Source organism: Drosophila simulans, chromosome 2L (assembly GCF_016746395.2).
Source record: "Drosophila simulans strain w501 chromosome 2L, Prin_Dsim_3.1, whole genome shotgun sequence".
Classification (NCBI taxonomy): Eukaryota; Metazoa; Arthropoda; class Insecta; order Diptera; family Drosophilidae; genus Drosophila; species Drosophila simulans.
The window spans coordinates 8,794,197-8,811,370 of NC_052520.2; the positions used below are offsets into that span (position 1 = coordinate 8,794,197).

General features: G+C 44.6%; 5 protein-coding genes across 5 annotated transcripts; all 5 read left to right on the forward strand.

Moving 5' to 3' along the window:
• The first annotated feature begins 1,863 nt into the window (after positions 1 to 1,863).
• LOC6731569 lies at positions 1,864 to 3,496 on the forward strand. The gene is made up of 2 exons (XM_016179812.3): positions 1,864 to 2,275; positions 2,424 to 3,496. The coding sequence occupies exons 1-2, from the start codon at positions 2,258 to 2,260 to the stop codon at positions 3,369 to 3,371; spliced, it is 966 nt and encodes a 321-aa protein (XP_016024235.1). The 5' UTR covers positions 1,864 to 2,257; the 3' UTR covers positions 3,372 to 3,496.
• Positions 3,497 to 3,587: 91 nt separating this feature from the next.
• LOC6731570 lies at positions 3,588 to 4,386 on the forward strand. Its single transcript, XM_002078675.4, has one exon. It carries the CDS (start codon positions 3,601 to 3,603, stop codon positions 4,372 to 4,374), a length of 774 nt encoding a protein of 257 aa, XP_002078711.1. The 5' UTR covers positions 3,588 to 3,600; the 3' UTR covers positions 4,375 to 4,386.
• Positions 4,387 to 4,623: 237 nt separating this feature from the next.
• On the forward strand, positions 4,624 to 5,545 carry LOC6731571. Its single transcript, XM_002078676.4, has one exon. It carries the CDS (start codon positions 4,650 to 4,652, stop codon positions 5,400 to 5,402), a length of 753 nt encoding a protein of 250 aa, XP_002078712.1. The 5' UTR covers positions 4,624 to 4,649; the 3' UTR covers positions 5,403 to 5,545.
• A 75-nt stretch (positions 5,546 to 5,620) lies between these two features.
• On the forward strand, positions 5,621 to 6,427 carry LOC6731572. The gene has a single exon (XM_002078677.4). It carries the CDS (start codon positions 5,643 to 5,645, stop codon positions 6,393 to 6,395), a length of 753 nt encoding a protein of 250 aa, XP_002078713.2. The 5' UTR covers positions 5,621 to 5,642; the 3' UTR covers positions 6,396 to 6,427.
• A 71-nt stretch (positions 6,428 to 6,498) lies between these two features.
• Positions 6,499 to 7,430, forward strand: LOC6731573. Its single transcript, XM_002078678.4, has one exon. The coding sequence runs from the start codon at positions 6,603 to 6,605 to the stop codon at positions 7,329 to 7,331; it is 729 nt and encodes a 242-aa protein (XP_002078714.1). The 5' UTR covers positions 6,499 to 6,602; the 3' UTR covers positions 7,332 to 7,430.
• The last annotated feature ends 9,744 nt before the right edge of the window (positions 7,431 to 17,174 follow it).

Consider the following 17,174-nt stretch of genomic DNA (forward strand, 5'->3'; position numbering starts at 1 on the left):
ATGCAGAACTTCCGTTTCGAAAACGGGGGCGGGTCAGTTCAGGAAGGGGCTGCTGGGGCATAATTACCCGACTTTGCTAGGTGCAAGCTCCATTTGAGCTTCCGTTTTGGAGCAAATGCGGCAAATTTACCAATCCCCCACATATGTTCTCCCGCTCCAAAAATGCATTATTAATTGCTTTGCCTTTGATTTATCTAAGAAGCAGGCTCCAGCCGACCTCAGTGCCGGCACCCCTTAAAACCCCTGAACCCCCATAACCCCCTGAACCCTCCAACCCCACCAAAAAACTTATGCAACCCTTGGAGCATTCGCCATAACGCTCCACTCACAATGTTTAATTGTGGAAATGAGAAATATGCGGAAGCGTTGACGATTCCGCTCCAGCGTCTGCTGCACTTGTCGCATCACTTGATGCGCCCAGCCCCATTTTCAGATTCAGTTCCAGTTTCAGCCCGTGTCCGTGTCCATACACATGCCCCTGCCCCAGCTCCTGCCCACTCCCCATTCTCTAGCCACCCCATCCTCTGCTCCACCCCTCGTTAGCTGACATGTCAGCGGCATTTTAAAGTCTGTGTGTACGCTGTTAAAAATATTCTATATTATATTAACAAGTTTGAATAAAAAAAATAAAATTACCTTCTTATGAAAAGCAATTGCGGTGATCCCAAATTTGATTACTAGTGTACAGCTAGGTTATCTATAATCGAAAAAATCAAATATTTGCCCAGTGTAGCCAGCATCTGTGGCTGTCTGTTCCACTCCCACACAAGCGGTCTCGGCACTTGCCGCACTGTCCCGCCCTCCGTCCCCCGTCGGCCCACCAACTAAATGACACAAAAATATGGGCTTAACCGGAAACGGATGTATTATCTGCGCTAACTGCGCTGCCACACACAACAGTCAGTCAGCGACAGCCGGGGCTGGGCCCAAACTCGGGATCGGGTTTGAGCTCGAGCTCGGGTCGTGGAACTAATAGAATATTATAAATCGTGCCCCGAGCACGTAGAATGAGACAACCTGTCTTCTCCACTGACCCACGGATGACGGTGGCCGCTTCCCAGCCCTGTTCCGCGCTGCCCTGCCTTTTCCTCCTCCAAATCTCCGGGCGGTTCTCGTTCGTTACGCTTCTGTAAGCTTTTTGGCTTGTGCTTTTTGCGGCTCCCGAACATTTTCGTGTTCGCATGCAAAATCCCAAATGAAGTTAGGGCCGGGAAAAGTCGACGGGGGAAATGCCGTTAGTTTGTCCGGGGCTGTCTGAGGTGGGGTTAGGATGGTGCTGGGGATTGTGATGGCCTGGTCCACTGCATACGCTCGCATGTCGTTGTTGTCAAGCACTTGCCAACGCTTTCACTTTCCTCCCGACCTCTCGTCGTTGGCCCTTTCATCGTTGTCAGCGTTGTGTGGGTGGAAAATATAAGCCGAAAAAGTTATACCATGGTACATTGACCTGTCCTGAAGAGGCCATTGTAGAATAGTGAATAGTGCATATAGATGTGGCCCAAGGCCGAAATCTGCAAGAGAAAGATCAATAAACCAGTCGTGTAAGTTATTTCAAATTAGTTTCTCTTTTTAGCTAAATATGATTGCTTTAAAAATGTTTTATAAAATGTGCAGAGAACATATTATCTAGTCCTAATACTGACGTCCGCTACTTGATTTTCAATTTCCGAAAGGTATTCACTTTTTACCAACTCAATAATCCAATCATGAGGAGCAGGCGAGCTAACGACTTGATTGGCAACTTAAGGGTTATACTCCTTCGACTGCAAGCGTATCTATTGCATTGAGCTGCAGCTGCCAGATAACTGACATTCTCCCCGATCGTCTGCTGCCTTGGCATTTGCATGTCTTTAGCGGGGATCAAGGATAAGCGTAGCCAGCTGATTGAGATTGAGTCATAGCCGGAACAATGCCGTCCAACCGTCAACCATCAAGCATCAACCGTCTGTGAAAGTGATCGTGATCGAGGCCGCAGATGCGGCAGTAAACACATCTCGGGATCTCCTTTCTACTCCAGTGTATCCTTGTATCCTTTGCTTTGCGTGTCACTCAAGCGATCAGCAAAACAACAACAAACAATGCAGGCAGGGGAAAGGAGTAAGCATCCTTTGTGGCTGTTTTGTTAGCTTTGATCGGAGCTACTTAGCATTTTCCTTGCTGGCTTTGTAGTCCCCTTGGAATTCCGCATGCCTCGCTGAGTTTTCCGCCCTGATCGAACGGAATAACACTGCTTAGATTCGAGAAATGTAAAATATTTATGCATCCATCGCATTTGGTAAGTCACCGTAATTATCTTTTACGCGAATCTTAATCTTAGGATGATTGTTATATAAATTGATATATAAATATTTCCAGTTCTTAAATCAGATTTGCATCATATGCATTATTTTGGTTTTTTATTTAACATTGTTTTGTTCTTTTAGGGATGTCTTCGTACACAATCAGGGTGTGCCATAAATATTTTGTCAAAATTTAAAGTTGTTGCCCTCCAAGTGCTCCCAATGTTAGGAGGTAGTTTAAGAAATGACTGGGTCATCTGTCCACCTGCCCTCCAGCTCCTCAACTTTCCTTCGCCACAGCAGCAGGAGCAGGCTCCTGGAACTTTGGTTCGATACGAGCATCCTTCGATACACCAGCTTCGCTTGGCACCCCGTAGATTAAGGCCACAGCGTTCGGTTCTGGAAGGCGGAGGCTCCAGAGGACTGGAGAACGGAAATGGCGACTCATCGAAAACGATCTTTGTGCGGCGCTGCTACTTGATGGCTGGATTGTTTTCGATTACAACTACGATACTTGCCATCATCCTGTCCAAGGTATTTCCTCCGGAGGCAGATCTTATGATGGCAGGATTCATAAGTGCAATGGTGTCCCTAATGTTTCTCTTTGTCTTCTGTATTTTGACCAAGTTGCGGAGGTTTTATTGGTATAGTTTCATCATGGCTGGGTTGTTTGTTAGTCTGGCAGGTTTGGGCGTGATTCTGCTTCTGGAGCGGAACCTTGCCCGCGTGTGCTTTGCCCTTCTGGTGGCCTCTGCTATGACTGTGATCTGCTATTTCGCTGGCGCATGGATACCCAAGATCATCCTCCCCGGAGAGAGGACTATGTTTCTCCTGCTCGTAATCTTCGTGATGGGCTCAATCTTTGTGATGACCATGTTTATCTTAACAGACAATTGGATCTATCAGATCGTGTACTTCACGTTATTGGCCACTTTGCTAATACCCGCATCCGTTTACCATGCTCAGGTGGTTCATTCCAGGCGATTTCAGCTGCCCGATTACGAATTTGTGATTTGCGCCGTCAACATCTATCTGCACTATCTGTTGTTCTTTGCGGCCTTCTACTTTGTCATCTGGGCTCCCAAGTGGTGAGAAATTCCGGCACTTTTAAAAACTCTGGTTATTATAGGAGTCACGGAGGAGTGTCCGTGTAATTCTTGATGTATATTATTTTGTTACATCAAAATAAAAAGGTTTTAATGAGAAAAGATACCAATTTATAAATAAAAGATATAGAAGGTGAGCAGCTTTGCCAGGAGGTAAGTGTCAGGGTGCAGGCCAGACCTAGTCTCAACACTCAGTCCATAAGGATTTTAACGGGATGGACAACATTTACCACCGGGACAACATCCGGCCGACGATCGAGCAGCTGGACCCAATGACACAGTTCATTCGCAGCATCTACAACATTGGCATGATCATCACCGGACTTACGGTGGGCGCATGGATTCTGCTTATGCTGACCAATATTCGCCTGCACAGGTACCTTCCGTTTCCCAGCTACGTCCTGGCCCTAATCATTTTTCTGGTGATGATATGCATGCATTGCATCCCGAGAATATCCTACTACTCTCCCTGCAAGTGGTTCATGACGGGTCTGGTGGTTGTGTGTACCACCTTGTTTGGCTGCCATCTCATTGACGATTTGAGCCCGCTCACTATCAGTTTCGTGATGATCGGCGTGGCCTTGATCATTCTGTTTCTCAACTTCTCAGGGGCCATGTGCCCGCAGGAGTTCCTGCCCGGCGGTGTTTGCTCCACGCTGCTGATGATGGCACTGCTGTTGGTCTTGGCCATTGTGGGAATCGTCCAGCTCTGCACCGGGAGTGTTGAGCTGCTCGACACCTTCGTCAGCATTCTGTTCCTGATGCTGATCATAGCGATTCCCATTCAGGCGCAGTTCAACCACGGCCGGCTGGACGTCGTGGAAGTGGTTCCCGAAGAGCACCTCATGGTCTGCACCCTGACCTTATACTTGCACTCAATGATGTTCTTCTTCTGCGTGTGCTACTTCATCCTGGTCGACGAGAGAAAGGAGGCCATTAGACGAACATCTGAAGGGCCGAAAATTTCACTCGAAAATGATTTTGATTGAGAGAAATCGCTGTCACTGTGTGATCGAAACTGATTAGCGATCTGGCAAGTCACTACGGAGCTCTAGACCAAAGGATACTGTCATCCAGTCTAATCATCTAGCGCGGTGTAGCCTAGGCGGTACAAAAAATATAAATATATAATCATTCTAAGGCAATCAGCATAAAGCCAGAGCATTACGAAAGCCCCTAGTCTCAACATAAAAGAAAAGGAATCACTTACTTTGCTTCTTTCTTCAAAATTACATTGTATTGACCTAAAATACTTGATCAACACATGAATAATCGCAATCGGGGTTGGGGTCGAACCGGAAGACCTGGTGGCGAGCCAGTTCCTGAGGAGGGACCGGAGGTCTTAGTCATCAACGAGCGGGAGTTGCGTGCCTTCATCTTCCGGGTGTACCTATCCTCCGTGGTGCTGTGCCTGCTGTCTTCCATTTCATGGATCATACTGTCGGCACTCACTGTGAGGGTCTACAAGGCAATTCCAGTGCCGCCGTACGTGTGGGTGATATTAGCTTTCATCCTCCTCTCGGTGCAGGGCTGCATCAGACAGACTCCAGCACTGACCTTGTTATGCTGGGGATTGATGCTGGGATCTGTGTTCCTCGTCACCCTGTTCGGAGCGTATTATATGCACCTAGTGCGCATCTCGGTCCTCTTGATTGCCATTTTGGTTGCTGGATCCCTGCTGGCCCTGCTGCACTTGTATGGGGCCAAAAGTCCGGAGGTTCTGCTACCCAACATTATCTGTACCTGCTGCATTTTTCTGCTGCTCGCCGTCACCATGATCGTCCTAATGATACTCTTCCTGGTCATCAGGGATATGCGGTACCTCCTGGCCGTGGCCATCATATACGTCATCATTATCGCGTTCATGGCTCCATTTCAGGCTCGTTACGTTTGTGGAAGACTGCAGCAGGTGCCTTATGGACCTTATGGGGAGACTGCGGATTGCGCCACTGACATTCACCTAGAATTTTGTTTGCTACTCGCCTCCATGCTCGTTTTTGCCCAGTACAATAGTTGAATAAAGTCAGTCTAAAATGTTGGGGCTGATGTGCAAATAGCCTAGAAATGTATATGCGACTATGTTGGATAAAAACTGAATGCCTTTAAGTGCATGTTAATCCATCGAAAATCAATAAACATGCCATTTGGGTTTTGAGTTTATGGTTGGTATAACTCACTTACACAACTAGTGAACAATCTTAGCAAAATGTCGAATTACATCAAATTTTGAAATTTCTGTCTCAAAAAATCCGTATCGATGCCTTGTTGTCCCCATGGGCGAGTGGAATTGGAAGAGGAAGCGGACGAGGTGCAGCTAGTGTTTGCCCGTACTGTTTACATAGAAGCCGGACTACTGTGTTCCGCATCGGCATTTCCCTTACTGTTTGTCGCGTCTCTCAGGTTAAGTGTTGTTAAAGTCCTGCCGATACCGCCGTACGTGTGGCTGCTCTTCGCCCTCGCCATCCTGGCAGTCCTGATCTGCCTGCCCATCCGGAGCATTCGGCCACTGATCGTCTGGGCAATGGTCGGCGGGGTTGTGGGACTCTTAACGCTATCCGCCGCATACTATGTAAGCATGTATGACATTCCCGACTTGGTGCTCTACTTTACCGTAATGACACTGGTGGTGGGCGGACTGATGTTCTCTGGAGCCAAATGCCGGAAATCGTTTCTTCCCAATGGCCTCGTCACCGGAGTGATTGTGACCATTTTCCTGGTAGCGCTCCTTCCGCTCAGCGTTTTGTCTGTGGTATCCACGCGATACTATTTTGCGAGCTTCTGTGCTGTGCTGAGCGCTCTGGTATTAATAGTCATCCCCCTGGAAACACAGTTCATGCACGGACGATTGCAATATTCGCCGCTTGGACTCGAACCGATCTGCTCCATGCTGATCTACCTTAACTCATTTACCCTGTTCTTCTGCATATGCGTGTTTTCTAATACGATTGAAGGGGAGATTCTTGGAAGTATGCAAGTTGATTTAGACGGCCTATCTACAATTCCAATGTGAACGTGATTAATAAAAATGTTTGCTAATTGTTATAGATTTACACCTGCTACAGTATGTACAGAATGCAGACCGCACAAGGTAAGTATTGCAAATCCGATCTAGATAACCCAGTAGAAACCTTTCGGGTAAACATTTGAATTTGTTTGGAGCAATAAAGTCAAGAAATCGATAATTGGAATTTTATAAACTCTGGTATTTCCTAGTCTAATGCCAAGTATTCAAAGAAACACTTTTCGGAACATAGATCAGGAGGTCTATGGCGAACCGCCGGATCAGAGCATCAGTCATGCGGCCAAGATATACGGACTTAGTGTAATCCTGGCTGCCATCGCATTGACGCAGTGGATCATTATAGGTTACACCCATATGCTGAGCCACAGCAGATCGGAGGAGCGCTACGGCTGGTGGCTTCTGTGCACCTTTTTCGCAGTCGCCACACTATCCTGGACCAAACTAGGACGCAAGGTGCCCTTCAACTACATCATTATCGCAGCAATCGTGGAGAGCTCAACTATTTATATAGCCATGGAACAGAAGCACAATGAGAATAGACTCGTCAACTTCTACGCCGGCATTGTGGTGGTTGCCTTGATGTTGGCCTCGATATTTTGGGGCGCCTACTTTCCCATGTTCATTGTTCCCGGCGATCTGCTGCTCAGCTGTTTGGTGGCAATAGCCAACATTATGATGATCATATTCTTCATCAATGTCCTATTTATAAACTACCAGGGAATATACTATGCGGTACGGAACACATTCGCCCTGGTGGCCATATGCATGGTGATGTACACGGCTACCATAATCCACGATCGCCAGTTCGATGTGCCCAAGAACGAGTATCTGTTCCTCAGTGTCCTGCAGTTCTTCTCCTACATGATCCTGCACGAACGCATCCTGGCCATATCCTTTACAAGTGCGCTGAAAACAAGTTGTTAAATGCAAGTCTCTTTTGGCAGTCGTATGAAATTCGGTAAATCTTAAAATTTGGTTTGCATGTGGTTACTAAATAAACTGTATGAAAACTAGAATTATCAACGCGGAAGGTGATTTTGGTATTTTTGCATTACTGTGCATATGGTTATTGTATTGTTCTGTTCGAAATTTTCGGCTCATTGTTTTGGGACTACGGACAGAGTTCCTTGGCATGCGCCAGATCCAAACAATGGGCGATTGTCTGGAAGTGAAATAAATAAATAAACCGCTAAATTGGCAGTGCAACGTGTCTCAATTTTGGTGGGGCGTGTATGGTGATGGCTTTCATTCACTGCACATGTGATTCAGCAGCCTTTATTGAGTAGGTAAACAGCAAACACGAATTTTAAAACCGGATTCATATTTGCAATAAATTTCGTTATAACTCAGTGCAAATAGATTTATATTCTTTAAAGATTTGTGCAAATAAAGGTCCATCCGAAGCAGCTTCCTTTGTTATAAAATTTCATAATTTAGGCGTGAAGAATATCAAAACTAGAGTTCCGTTTGTCCGAGATCATAACCATCCCCGTGCAGCTTTAATAAGAAACTCGCGCATCGATTTGAACTGGATTAATCCGGGGAAAAACGTAACTCTCATACGAAATTTACATAAAGAATCCTTTACTCCACTCCGTCTATTTGATAAGCTGGCGTAACACAAGAAGTGCCACTGGAAACAGGATTAATCGAGCAGGGTACTGGACTGTCCAAGACCAAACAAAGCGGCAGCTGGGCAAGACAAAGGATCGCGAGTCCCTCGACAATGCAATATCCACTTAAGGTCCAAGCGAGGCGAGAGGAAACTCGTTATGAGTCACACAAATCTCAGACTTCGCGGCGAGGGTCTCCGATCCAGATCCAGATCCACCTAAGTATCTGCCGTATCTTTTGGGAGTAGCAACCCTTTTATTTGAAGGCGTCGCGGTCAGTCGCGAAAACAATCAGCGGCCATAAATGTTGATTATCAGGATGATAGTGTGCATAGCGATGGTGATGATGATGGTGATGATCAACGGCTGCCACCACCATGAACACTGCGAGAAATAATGGTATGGGTTATAGGAACCCATACTATTTCAAATTCTGAAAGAATAAATATTAAAATAAATATTACTTATTTATGTAGCAACTACATAATGGGTAAATAAACATATATTTTTATTTATTTTTACTATTTCCTATACATTAGCTATAAAAAGACTAATTATTAACATATAACATATAAATTTTACATATTTATCTAAGTGCATTCGCATCCATTCGCTTGCAGCAGCTTTCGATCCAGGCATCTGAACCCGCGCTGCGCTTAACTGACCTGAGCTAGTTACCTTTCGGAAAAATCTTACACGAAAATCGTGGGAAAATTCCGAAAAGCGCATATCGAATGCAATTAAACGTTCGCGACGTCTCGCGGTGGTTACTTTGCCACCCGAAACCCAATCCTGATGGCCAGGGGTTGTTAGTGCGCGCGGAAAACTTGCGCGCTTTCCAAACTCTCATTTTCACCCTCAAACGGTAAGAGTGGAAACTGGGGAAAAATGAATAATTCCGCTTGTTGCGTGGTCAGCTTGTGATTTACCTTTCCGGTGACAAAAAAAAAATACGCGGAAGCATTGTAAATCGAGCCGAGAGAAGGGGGCCCGACTTTTCCGCCCAACTTCTGCTAACGACTTTGGTAGGCGGTTAGCTGTGTGTGCCTTAACGTGGGAAAGCGAGACTTCAATGTCAACTGGTAGCTGGCTATCGAAGGCTTTCGCATAATTAAATGCAACGAAATGTGGCAGCAGCAGTTTGATTTCTCTCCCAGATAACTGAGCCTACTACGGTGGTGGAATTTGTCATAATCGTTTACATTAGGTCGTGGTCCTAATGGCCAACAAAAACTAGTTGCTGAAGGACTTCGATATATGATTTAAAGTCAAAACTTGAGTTACTATCAAAAATCGAGAGGAAACTTTTTTGGTTCCTTAAAATTTTTATTTTAAGCTTAAATCTGAAATTCCATTGGACAACATCGTATCAGTTTTGAATTCCTTTTTTCTCGATTCGGTTCAATGCAACCATCTTGGTTCTTGAAAGGAATTGTGGAGGGGAAATACCAGAACCAATGGCCAATACATCGGTGTCATCAGCATATCTTCGTTTCGCCGCGTTCCGTGGCTTAATGCGAAATAATTACAACTTGTTCGCACATCATTCAGCACAAGCTGAAAAAAATTATCTGTCAGCTCGACGTCCCCTTCATTTGTTTGCCCAATGACGAATGTGACCCTCCAGTGACGAACGATGGCGATGGTGATGATGATGATGATGATGAAAACTTGAAAACGACACTTGCCTTATTTGCTTTTTGCGTATTTTTTTTTTTTATTTTTGCAAAAAGAAACTCTTGTGGGCGCGTCGGTAAATTTTCAAAGTCGGCATCATTAACACCAATGCGCCATTTTGGTATTTCGATGTCGATGAGTTGTTGAGTGTTGATGGTGATTGATGTAACTTTTGAGCCAGCCAGCGAGCCAGCACCAAAAGCACACCACTTGGAACCCGATCTCGAGTGAGTGTACCAAATTGGTAGCTTGCTGGCAACCCATTCCAGGCCATCTCATCCGCCCTCCTCCCAAAAACCCTAGGGCTGTATATTTGTTGTTTTAGTCCGTAGTCCCAGGGCCGCGTTCCCCCGGTCTATGCTAATTTGTTATTTTAAGCATGTTTGTTTGCCTACAGCCCTCCAGCTCTCCGGTTTACCGGTCCTCCAATCCTCCAGCTCTGCAGTTCCGGGCCAAAATATTGACAAATGCAACGGGCGGAAGGGCGCGGATGTGGTTGTGTCTGCACCTGAGGCGAAATATAACTCTGCAACAAATAACAAACAAGTAAACCAATTAAAGCAAAAGATACAATTTGAATGCTTAATGGACTTGGAAAAGGCGAAACCATGCTTAAAACTAAATTTGAAACACATTTAACCGAATTTTTCACTTCACTTGGATGCAAGGGTTTTCTCAAGGGTGGTGATCGCAGACCTAAGTAAATTAATTATCAAATAATTAGGTAAAAAGAAAAAGTTACTTCAGCATGTTAACCTTTAACAGGACAACCTTAAGAAGTAAAGGTGTAAATTCAGGTTAAGAGGTTTCCTGGGACAATGGCAATTAAATCAAGTCTGTATAGGCCAGATTAATTGGAAAATAATTTAGACAATTGAGAAGAAAGATAAAGGGGTAACTCGATATCACCCAAGAGGTGTCTTCCAACTTTTGCCACTTATAGGCACTTTTGAACCTTGTAAGCTCTGGCCAGATCCTCAATAGCCTCATTAACCCACTTTCGAAGTCTGTGGCTTTGACAATCATAATCTGGTTATAGGCAGATCCGGGTGGTCCGGGGTCCGGGGTCCGGTCCTATTCCGGTATAAAATTCACCCAAAACTCTGCCCGGGAAGGGATAACAAGTTCTAACCCCAAATAAACTATAACTCAACGCACTAATTACGTGAGAGACAAAGGTGGTTGGGTCTAACCAAATGGCAATTGCACATTGACTTCATCAGTGGGCCCAGAACCAGATCTCGGCATATTCAATTACCGCAAATTTGTCGGCAGAGCATAAATGCAATAATTAAGAATCAAGTTGCCAACGAAGTGGACCAGACCAGATCAGACAGTCAGACAGTAAGCCGACCCTCAAAGGTTCCTCCACAAATATCTGTGTATACATATATTCTTCTGCCTTTTGGGGTGAAGTGATACATTCGCACAACTTCCGTTGAAAGTCATGTAACTTATTTCTTGTTACGCTTGAGAAACTCTTGCAGTTGACATTGAGACCGGCAGGAGTAACTGAAAACTCAAAAACTAACCCAAATGGGTTTCGGAAGCTGCGGTCGACCGAACCTCAGACCCCTAAAGAGGGCAGGCCGCTCCTTGGGTTTTGTTTTAGTGGTGGACGCATTTAAATGTCTTTCCAATTTGTTCGTTCCGTGGGTCGGTTCCGTCTGCTCCGCCTGTCCCATATCCCATATCCTTATCACAGCCTGGAGTGGCACTCGTGAGAGAATTCCCAGCTCGGCAGACCTCGAATCGCTCGACTGACTGCTCCGGGAAACCCCTGATTTCGACTCGAATGTGACACCACCTCAGCGGGCATTCGGTTCTGTGGACTTTAATTATGGGTGACAATGGCCTGCGGAATTGATTTTCGATATTTGATCATTCGCTGCGGTTAGTTAACGCTCTTTAGCGATGAAAGCGCGACAACCGCAGGCGCTGGCAAAATGGGAATGGAAACGGGAGTGGAAATGGGGTGGCAGGGGAATCAGATGTCGCAGATGGAATTACGCCAAATGAGGCGAGTGCAGCACTTGAGGTGCACTCGGATCTCATTTGCAAGGCACTTTTTTTAAACCCCAGTCCGGGGATGATGTGGTCGATTTATTACGGTTAAATAGCTAAGGAAAAATGGTTAAAGTTGCGATTGATGAATTAAATATGAATAAGATAAGACAAAACCCACTTATTCAACATGCTAAATTATGTTATAAATCTTTAAAAAAGAGTTTAGAAATTTAAGACTATTTTTTTTATTAAAATGTCATGGGAAATCACCAAGAATACAAGTTATTTAAAATGACCCTTAGTTATCAAGTAATGTCTACGAATGTAAACTGCATTTAGCGCCAACTGATCGGACATTTTCCGAATTCATTCCACTTGGCCAGAGTCCATTTTCAAGCGGCTTAGTGCGGTTCGTGGAAAATGCTGTAGACGCCGTTCTGTCTAAGAACTTCCACTTGGCCAAATGCCCGAATCAGGTAACTGAACAATTTTCCGTTGCCCCCCGCAGAAGCGACCCTCTAACTCTACCTGTTTACTGAAACGCCTAAAACTAATTGAGACCGCCCTCATTGAATAATTTCAGAAGATTTTTCTTTCTTTTTTTTCTGAAGCCAAGATTTTCCGCAGACAGAAAGGGGCCAGAGCGGAGTGGAAAATGGAAACTGCAGAGGGACACTGAGAGCTGTGGGTAATGATGATGTATGGGTAATTTGAATGATTAATGGACTGCGCTTTATGCCAGTGTTCCGGTCACAGTTGAAGGTTTGCCCGGGTCTGTCCAAGTCACTCGGCACTCGGCAAAGGATATCTTGGGCATAGATGTGAAATTTAATTAAAATATTTTTATGGTAGCCCGTAAGAATGGAAAAGGTGTGTAAAGGCAGTTGCGAAGGCATGCGAAAAGGTGCAGCAGGGGTCACCGATTTGATTCGATGCAGGGAGCAATACAAAGGAGTGAGGCATGAAGATTCACTTTAATTACGGAGATTCTATAGTAAGATAGTAGGGAATATTGTAAAATAGCAATAATCATTGTAGAACTAGGTGGACGGACATACTAGTTGTTTCTGCCAACTTTTAATACCCTGAAACACAGAAAGCTGAACAAATTGGGTAGGTCAGCAGCGTCAGCTCCCCAACTTTACTGTCATATCGCATAATTTAAATCTCTGGCGCTGAAATTATGTTTCCCAAGTGCGTTGTGTGTCCTGGCCGCATAATCATTTGCGAACTATCTGACCACAAGCCAAAGCCAATAAGGCGGCATATCCTTTCGGGCCTGTGGCCATAATCAGCACACAATCGGGCCCACGGACCGCCGAGCGGATGGTAAAAATTAACTTTTTTAATGAATTACGTAAAGGGTAGGAAATGGGAGCAGTCTGCCCTGTAGACAGTTGCAACGCAACGTAACGTGACGCCAAACGCATTATGTCATATCGCAGATTGAACCAGCGAACCGGACCAAACCGAGCTGAACTGAACTGAACTCAACTGGCAAAATGTTATGGGCCAAGAACAAAAGGCCCGGCCAAAGTGCCATCCCAGTGGCCATTAAAATTGTATATTTTAATTTGATTTTCCTCTTGCCATTTCATTGGCAATAATAATCATGTAAAGCGACCTCAAACCGTGCCATCCCCTGAGTTTCCCCACCCATCTCATACCGATTGCTAAGCGGATGAAATTGGCACCGAGCGAGCTGCTTATAAGGCCATTATATCTATCGGGCCTAAGCCGTAATGGCAGGACCCCAACCCAAACGAAACCCCTTCTTTTTCACTTGAAATGGAAGAGCATTTGAAAAGACAAATCCTCGTGTTAGGCTTTTGATGCATCAGCAACTGCTGCAACGCCTGCAACTCCCAGCTTTTTTGTGTTCCCCGGGAGCGTCTTTGTATCTGGATATCTGTATCTTCAGCGCGGCTCCTTCCCGGTGGACATGTGCGGATTTATTCTTGCCTCTATTTTCGCGCAATGAATACGCGGCTTATTCGATTATTGTATCTGGAAGTCTGCTTTCATTTCCTTTTCAGCGGCCGTGATTGAACGCGAGTTATCCTCGTCGACTTAGGCGTTGTCTCTTCCAATCCCAATCGGAGTGGCACAAAAGGAGGTCACACACAAGGACTCGATGCGACTGTCAGCAGATTATCCTCATTCCCCCGATACCCTGACACCCTGATAACACGATGCCATGATACCCGGTCTCCCCCGCCTCCCAGCAAATGTGTGAAGATAATTGTCAAGGTTCACGGCTGCCTGACTCGCTGATGGCTAAAACCTTTCATCACATTTTTCATTTCATATTTCATATTGCTTTTTTAATTAAACCATTTTTTGTGGCTTCTCCGAGTGGCTTATGGAAGCCATTTTACTTGCCTTGCGGCGAGAAAATTATAAATACTCCGCTGAAAAGGTAGTGGAGGTAATTGCAAATGTCTATTTAACCCTTGCGTCTTTAACTATATTTCCTAGAATACTACTAGACTGGAAAATCACCAGAATTGGCACTGAAACGTTGGCATAATTATGTCAGCTGAATAAATATTACTTTACACAAAAGTTCTTTTTTGCCTGTGGTCAACAAACTAATTCTTATATCATATCATATTATCACTTCTTTCCAAAAAATCAAACGACAATGTGTGCGTTGTTTAATGAAATGATATACTTTCTGCTATTGAAACAAGGAAGTATTTGTGGTTTTTTTAAAGACATTCTCGCCATGAGTTTTCCCGACGCCAACAAAATGGCATCCAACTGGACAAAATGGCGACTGCCATCGGTGCGGTGACCCCAACTCTGTGGATGCATGTGTGTTTGTGCTAATTTTTTTCCTGGCCCGGGCAAACAATATTTTGAGCGTTAAAACCGACAAACAAATAAACAAAGTCACAGGCAGCAGCGACATCCCAACCATATATACATACATATAAACAAATGTGTTTGTGTGCTGTAATAAATTATGTTTGCTCAAAATTTATGCCCATCTACGTATGTTTGTGCATATATGCACATGTATGTAGGCAAGTCCTTTTGTGCGAGAGTGTGTGTGCTCCGGTCCAATATTAATACCTTCATAATTAATGAGCGTCCGCTGCGGCCTCGTGCACAAAATGCATATGCCAAAGCCGCCGCCCAAAAACCACCCCCCCAGCCCCGCGCGCTGCCCCTCGAGCATGTATTCGTATTTGTTTATGCATTTTGTGGCTGACAGCATCTGTCATTTGCCATTTGCCATTGGGGGCGACGTGTTCGGGCCTGGTAATGTCAACCGACCACCGACCCGGCGGTTTAAGTCAATATCAATCCCCGCCAGTCGCCCACCAGCGGCTCACTCCATCCATCCATTCCTGGAGCAGAAGTGTCTGTGAGTAATTGCGAAATGTCCACGGAAATAAATGAAAACAAATTACGGGGTTGGCCAAATATTCTGGCGGGTATTTGCTTAGCTCGGAAAATTTAACCCTTTTGCAATTATTTAAAAATTAACAAGGCAAAGGTAGTAGGAATCTAAATATAATATATATTACTAGCCATTACTGGATTCTTCAGCAAATAATTTTTAGATAATTGTATAAAAGAAACTAAGTAATAAATAAAGCAGCTGGGAAAAAAAGAAAGTCGGAAAATTTGAGTACATTCCCATGCAAATAAAATAAACGAATGTTCGCACAGTGCCGTGTAGAAATTTCCCACACTAGGTGGGTCCCCGAATTCCAGGACACACAGCACGATCCTGGATCGGAGACTCCACCGCCCAGCGGGGAGAGCATTTTTCCAGCTAAGCCGACTGAGGGATCGTAAAATCTTTCACACCTCCGGCGCTGCTGGGAGTCGCAGGACGAAGGCGACAAAAGTCGACTGATTAATCGGAATATATCGATCAGGCCCGAGGCGATGCAGCAGACAGCCTGGCGTTAATGTTCCGCTTGCAGGCCTTGAGGTCCTTGGGCTGCCTGCTGCTTCTGCCTCGCAGCCCGAAATCCTGCACCTGTGCGCGTCCTGCGACGATTCAGGTGTGCACATTAGTCACAGACACAGACACCAACTCGCAATACAAGTATATGTTGACACAGGGTGGGGGTAGGGAAAGATAAAGCCAGGCAAGGACAACGACGAGGACGCGGACGAGAACGGGAACGAGGACATTAACGAGCCAGGCAGTTAGTTGCTTTGCCGTCGATGATGCAGCACTTTCCATGGTAATTTCGGTGGGGATTGTGCTCCTCGGATCCCCTGGTTCCGGGACCTCTTCGTCACCACCACCCCCTCATCCAAATGCCGTGCATATGACAAATGTTTTTCATTGCCAGAAATTTTCACAGTCATGGTCATTTAAAGCGGTTCTCCTCATAATGCATCGGCGGGCCCTGCCGACCATTTATGCCAAATCATTTGGCCAAAATAAATTAAATATGATTTTGGTTTGTCAGCCGGACGAAAGCTGATTTATAGGGCCCATCGTTCCCTCAGCCAAACTGTAGTAAATTGGTCAGGATGAACCACTCCCACATGTTGCTTAAATGTTTTGTATACCAAAATATGTAACCACCATTATCGGATTTGAATGTAATTATATATTTCAAAGCTTATGCTTAAACTCTCAACGTAATTCCGTTCGTATGAGATAGATAGTTTCAATAGTTTCTTTGTCGATTAAAGCATTCCGAAAACAGGATCTTATGGTATTCAGTTTAACGTATCATTCGAGAATCCTATAAAGCTTAAGTTATGACGAATTAATTGCAACAGAAATCAGTAAAGTATTAAATTCAATTACAATTTCAACCTACACTTCATTAAGGAATGATTATAAAACACACAAAAGCAAGAAATGCAAAATTAATACAGCTTAATAACCATGAACAATAACGGCTGCAGGGGTATTAGTGGTTTTGTGAGGGAGTTTTCGTTGTTTGCTGAGTGCACGAAATTTACGATCAATTTTTAATATATTTTATGTGAATTTTTAATTTGTCGCATTTGCCCGAGAACCTCACACCAGCGAATTAGGATTATGCATAAACGTTTTGCCTTATTTTCCATTTTGGCGGCTACGCTTGTTGTTTGCGTGCATTATTAATATTTTAATAATGTTGAGTGTGGCTCCCAGCGAGACTGCCTTAATTTAATATTTATTTATATAGCTCCACGAATGTATTAAAAGCAGCACCCAGCAACTAATTAATATTAAAACAAGCGAAGCGGCGTCAAAGCTGCCAGTAATCAAAATTCTAAATACAGCAGCAGGCTAAAAAAAATATTTAAATTGCTTAAATAAATTAAAAGCACCAACAGAGCGCATAAAGATTCAATAAACCCTCTGATTTTTTGGAGGAACCCCATATCATGCCATCTAGTTCTTCAGCCAAACAGTCTTATGGGTTTTAGGTCTGGAACTCAAACTTAACTCGTTATCGAAGAATATCGTCTCGACGGATAGACGGCCTTTGACTTTTTTTAG